General features: G+C 53.8%; 2 protein-coding genes across 2 annotated transcripts; one reads left to right on the plus strand and one right to left on the minus strand.

Annotated features, from left to right (window-relative positions):
* Positions 1–2,055: 2,055 nt before the first annotated feature.
* On the minus strand, positions 2,056–3,475 carry VOLCADRAFT_96707 (uncharacterized protein; the record flags this gene model as incomplete). The annotated part of the gene is made up of 3 exons (XM_002955749.1): positions 2,056–2,318; positions 2,872–3,066; positions 3,415–3,475. The coding sequence occupies 3 exons, from the start codon at positions 3,473–3,475 to the stop codon at positions 2,056–2,058; spliced, it is 519 nt and encodes a 172-aa protein (XP_002955795.1).
* A 336-nt stretch (positions 3,476–3,811) lies between these two features.
* VOLCADRAFT_106950 (uncharacterized protein) lies at positions 3,812–5,224 on the plus strand (the record flags this gene model as incomplete). The annotated part of the gene is made up of 1 exon (XM_002955691.1): positions 3,812–5,224. The coding sequence occupies one exon, from the start codon at positions 3,812–3,814 to the stop codon at positions 5,222–5,224; it is 1,413 nt and encodes a 470-aa protein (XP_002955737.1).
* Between the last annotated feature and the right edge of the window lie 545 nt (positions 5,225–5,769).

The raw sequence follows: 5,769 nt of genomic DNA on the forward strand, positions 1-5,769 counted from the left end.
GTAAATGCCGAATGCGTGAATAAACCTGCTACATTATGGGACGCTATGCGAAGGGGTCTATTATTAGGCCTCCTGCATCTTGTCCGTCGCCCCATTTACCTAGGGGGTATTTCCGTATCCCCATTTCCGCGGACTACTACTATATTTCTCACTTCCTCCTCCTCGCCGACTTGCATGAGGTCACCCGGGTCGTCATGTGGAAGAACATGAAACCTGGGCGGGCTTATTACCGAGTCCCTCCTCTTGTGTTGGGGACTGACCCCTGGAGATGACGTGCGTGACGTTGGTTTGTCCGCATGCTTGCCCAGCACAGGTTGGTCGGTGGGCAGAATTGGGTTTCCACGATGCGTCCGTCTGTTTTGTAATTGCCATTGCTGTTCATCTGGCCTATTTCCGGCCACATCTTGAATCGGTTGGCCAAGTAAGGGGTGCGTGATGGAGTGAGTTTTGGGGATAGAAGCTGATGTCGGTAGTCCCGGTTGATTGGTGGTTGTGTATGAGAGCTGCTGCTGTTGTCGCTGCTGCTGCTGTGGCGGCTGTTGCTGTATCTGTTGCTGTTGCTGTTGTGGTTGCTGGTTCTGTCGTTGTTGTTGCTGTTGCTGTTGTTGCTGCTGTGTTTGCTGTTGCTGTTGCTGTGTCTGTTGTTGCTGTTGCTGTTGTTGCTGTTGCTGCTGTTGTTGTACTTGTCTTCGTACAACGGCTGCGGCTGCTCTGCCTGCCATTTCTGCTGCCTCCTCGTTGGATACTCGATTTTGCATCTGCTGTTGTCGAGTTGTTTGCTGGATTGTCTGGGGCTGTCCAGTAGCCATGGGTTGACGTGCATTACTTGATCCTCCTACCTCACCCACAGCTGGCGTCGCTAGATTTGGCCGTGCTCGCGCCGCGATGACTGCCGCCGCCGAAATGGGCGGCGGGAGATTCGGTATCAAGCGGTTTCGTTGTTGAATCTTGGGGGGGCGGGGCAAAGCCGGAGTCTGTGTGTCGTAATACGTGTGTTGCGCTCTCCACGCTCCCCTATGAATCCGCCGGCCATCCTCCTCAATGGAGAAAATATTCATCCTGGCGGGTAATGCGGGCTGATCCCATCGCACCCACACCACGGCTGTAGTGAGATTAGCCTCGACTATCCCCCATTTCTTTCCATATTCATCTACGTCAAAGCCGTAGGCTTCCGCAATAAGCCAGAATAGGCATTTCTGAGGAAATGCCGGAGGTAATCCTGTCAGTCTGAAGTATTGGGCAGATGCCCCCACTATGTCTACTACAAGATCTTGAATGTGGTAATCTCCTAGATGGAGATCTGCTAGATTGATTCGTCCGCAATGGTCCGCTAAGTTTTTTACGGGCGTAATCCACTCCTCCGGTACGTAGACGTTGATCTGTCCAACGACTCCTTCGTCGTTGCGAGCTTCCCAAGCGACCGGTTCTCCGACGAAAACATAAGGAGCTTTTAGCTCCTGTTGTACTGTCTGCACTATTCGGTGTCCAATCGGTCCTGCCATAATGTCTATTACCTGCTTTCTGTTCTCTAGGTAGTTTCCTTGAAAGATTGCTCTCATTGCCAGCGATCGAAGTTTGCCAAAAGGTTGCTCCATCTTCGTAATTTCCCTAAGAAGGGAAATTGATATGGTTGCTTCAGATCGTTCCGCCGTCACACCGGCGGCCTGATCCGTTGAACTGTTGCGAGCCATTTTGATGTCTTTGTTCTCAGAAAAGTTATTGAAGGTAAATAGACCGACCGGGTTAACCCGGTTCGGTCATTGTTATGATGTTGAGTCTGCAAGTTGTGATTGTGGCTATATGGTTGCTGTATTGCTATATTGCTATATTGCTTTATTGCTATATGGTTGCTATATTGCTATATTGCTATATTGCTATATTGCTATATTGCACGCATGTGATAACAGATCAGCCGAGCCGTCCTAGATCGCAGTATTTCACAGCAAGTCAATATACGTATAAATATAATAATAATAGTAATAATAATAATAGTAATAATAGTAATAGTAATAATAATAATAATTAATTGCATCATCAGGCCGGTAAGGAGGCAGGCTAGCGCTCACCTTGCTTGATAAACAAGCACCAACCCAAGGCGTAGCTGATGTTCACCGCCGCTGCCGTTTGCATCAGCAGCCGGGGTGGCGATGTCGCGTCACCATTAGCGGGCGGCGTGCTGAAAGCAAAGCACCCACGGTCCTGATCGCATTCCGTGTTCGCCGTCGTGTTGGTCGACCATTCGCGAACACCGTCATCATCACCCGCATGACGTGAATCCACGTAAACATCATAGCCGGAGAACTGCGGACATCTGGTCCCTGCAAAGACGACGCGTACATATATTAGCATAGATTAGCATAGCCCGTGCGCAAGGATGACACGCACAAATCGAGAAATGTTTCCAAAAATTTTATTTTTAACCCCCCACTAATACGCGCGGTGATGATCGCATATCGCTCTGGTCCCTGCAAGGAAACGCATTTTCTTCGCAAGGAAGCACGCGAAGCTGCGTTAGACGGGACGGGACGGGGAAGCCCACCCACTTGGGCGGCTGATAAACCAGGCATGGCGAGTAACCCCCTGCGGCTGCTAACATGTTAACACGCACGGCAGACGGAAGCAAGCCCCATCCAGATTTTTCCTTCTTCACCAGCCATCGGTCTGTGTCAAACCTCATCAAGCTTGTGCAATTTTGCACATGGTTATTTGTTTTCTAAACAAAGCAACCAACCACTTGTCGCCCGTCTTCAGATCGCACGCACTCTGCTGGTATAGTAGAATAATATGGACGGCGGCCTCCACCTAATCTCCATCTTCAGGCACGATCTAAAAAGTAGAGACGACCAAAAGTTCTACAGATGCCATACGTACCCTTCTCATACAAGCATACACCGTGCTTGTATACAGTAATGTTCGCAGACCTTAATGTCTGCGCACGTGCAACTCCGCTCCCCTCCGGCCGATAGTACTCGAATGTCGGCCCTGCTTGGAAAGCTACGCAAGTTTCCGTGCGCGTGCATACATCGTTGGCCGCCGCTTGCGTCAAATGAGCTTCGAGGAGTGATGCTGAGGAGCAGACGACAGCATTTGGAGTCACCTTGTACAAACTGATGTTGCCACATTTCGTCTCTGATGCGGCAGCAGTGCGCGGCGGGAGATATAACGATAAGAGGTTTGATACGTGCTCGTGATAAGGAGCTAGCTAGCTAGCTAGCTAGCGCGCGCACAAGTCATCAGCCAACAAGCGACTCGCTACGTACATACATACACACGGCAACGCAAGCGTGTGTCAATGCGCGTATGGCAAAAGTTGTACGGCACGGCAGGGGTATGTACGTCATGCTGAGGCACCAATCCCATGCGTGTCCATAATAAATTACGGCGGTATAATGTGTACCAAGCTAATTACCTTACGTGCAAAGCAAGTCTTCTGGAAACCCACACTTCGGTTAATCTGCAGCTGCGCCAAAATCATTTTATGTGTGATTTATGCGCCAACATTATGTTAATACCAGTTGTTATTTGTTACGTAATATAAAGCAATATAAGCTTATACTGCCCGTCGATCAACCTGGCGAACGTGTCATGCCTCCTGTGCATCACTCTGTGTGACGCGGCCTGCAGGAGGAGGACGCCCGTGGCGGTGAGGCGGCTGCTGTGCCATCCCCGTCGACTGCAGGACGAGCTGCCATGCCCAGCCCACGGTTTCCGTGCACGGTAAGACAGCAGGTGGGGGAGCCTGAGGGGCGGGGTCGGTCTACATAATTGAGGGTACACCGGTGTACCACAGAGCATGCAACGGGTGCACCAAATGACACTCCACAGGAGCAGCACGAGGGGGTGGAGCCTGAGGGGCGGGGCGGTCCGTGTGAGGGAGGGTGCACCACAGAGCACACAACGGGTGCACCGCATGACACTGCCCGTTGACCAGCCTGGTGAACCCAACGTGCCTCCTGTGCATTACTCCGTGCAATGCGGCCTGCAGGAGGGGGGCGCCTCTGCTACTGTGCAGCTGCCACCGCCGGCGCCTGAGGATGCCCGTGGCGGTGAGGCGGCTGCTCAAGCAGCAGACGAGAGGAGGAGACTGCTGCCCAATGATGAAGCACACCTTGAGCGAGAGATCCGCCGCATGGCTGGTGCGGTGGTGTCCTATCGGGAGTCTCGCCATCGGCGAAGGCCCACCAGGAACCGGGCCATCCAGTCATCATCAGACTCGGACGTGGAATCTGAGCCGGAACCAGAGGACAGCCATGTACTCGAAACAGACCTTTTCACGCACACGATAGACATGGTCCCGGTGATGCTTGACAAGGAGGGGTTTGCGGTAGTAGACGATCCCCACCTCGCCTCTCTGATCACTCCTGATGTTCCCACAAGCGCCACTGAGCTCGTGTCAGGCGATAAGGCAGCAGCAATATTTCAGCGTGGGGACCTTCCCTCGCGGCAGGGAGGGCTACCACGGCTTACCCATGAGGGCAGGCTCCGACTCAGCAATGGAACCGGGAGGCGTATGATGGTCAAGCTGGACAAGGTGCAGCCGGGGCCTAGCCTGTCGAACATAGCATCCTACGTGGAGGGTGTTATCCAAGACATAGTGGAGCGGATCCCTGGCTTGCACCTGGTCAAGCCTGGTGTGATCCTTGGCAACAACCCTGGCGGCACAGCCCCCATTCGTCGGCAGACGCTGCACGTGGACATGCAGCCTGGCAGAGGGATGTCGTTTGTTGCAATCGTGCCATTGGAGCAGGACATCGAGCTGTGGGTGAGCCCAGGGAGCCACCACACTGTGCAGGCGTTTGCTGCTCGGGCAGAGCCTGCTGCTGCAGCTGCTGCTGCAGCAGCAGATGATGCCGAAGCAGGTGATGCAAGCAGAGCCGACAGAAGCAGTGCGGCAGGTGGGGAGGCCAGCCCCCACAGCGGTCAGGGGGCGGGGCGGGGTGGCACGCCATCAGGCCTGTCCCTGGCGAACACATTGACCCTGCCGGACGAGACAGCCCTGAGGTTCGTGTCGCACCTCCCGAGTCACCCAGTCATGAGGATGCGGGGACAGCCTGGCCAGATCATTTTCCTGCATGGCAACACTGTGCATGCTGGGGCGGCTGGCAAGGCTGGCACCTGGAGCCCGCGCCTCCACTGGTATGTTCAGGGTGGTGATCTGGAAAATGAGACATACAGCCTGGCTTATGTCCACAAGGAGCTCCGTCGGCTATTCCACCTCTCCTGAGCATTGAATATGCACACGGATGCCATTCCACAGTGGCCAGGCAGATTCCATCTGTGAGCGGCCAGCTTGTAGTTTGAGTGTGAGAGGGTGGGGTTAACCCCAAACGTTTGGGGCTGGTGAGACTGGAGTCCTGGCTGTGGCTGGTGAATGACCACAAACCCGCTGAGCTGGCGGTGTTGCCACCGTGCAGCTGGCCCATGAATGGGTTGAGACGTGCTCGTGTTCTGTCTAGCCTGGGACATGATGGTCAGACCGGCAGGGTGGCGCCCTTGTGTGTGCCCCGGTGTGCTTGTGCTAGGTCTTTCCGTCAGTCCCTGTGAATCCTAAGCACAGTGTTGAGAGTGATCGAAGTGCACCATTGTTTGTCCATCAGCTCAGCCATGCAGGCACTTTATCTCACTAGATAAAAGACAGCGGAATCCATGCTCCAATAATCTGCTGACAATGGTCAGGCCGCTTGGCGCCCTTGATATAAAGAAGCAACCCGTGGAGGATGACTGGTTGGTGTACACTCTGACTTTGGTCATGTTGGGCTTCCTGGTGCT

The sequence above is a fragment of the Volvox carteri genome (assembly GCF_000143455.1).
Source record: "Volvox carteri f. nagariensis unplaced genomic scaffold VOLCAscaffold_54, whole genome shotgun sequence".
Taxonomy (NCBI): Eukaryota; Viridiplantae; Chlorophyta; class Chlorophyceae; order Chlamydomonadales; family Volvocaceae; genus Volvox; species Volvox carteri.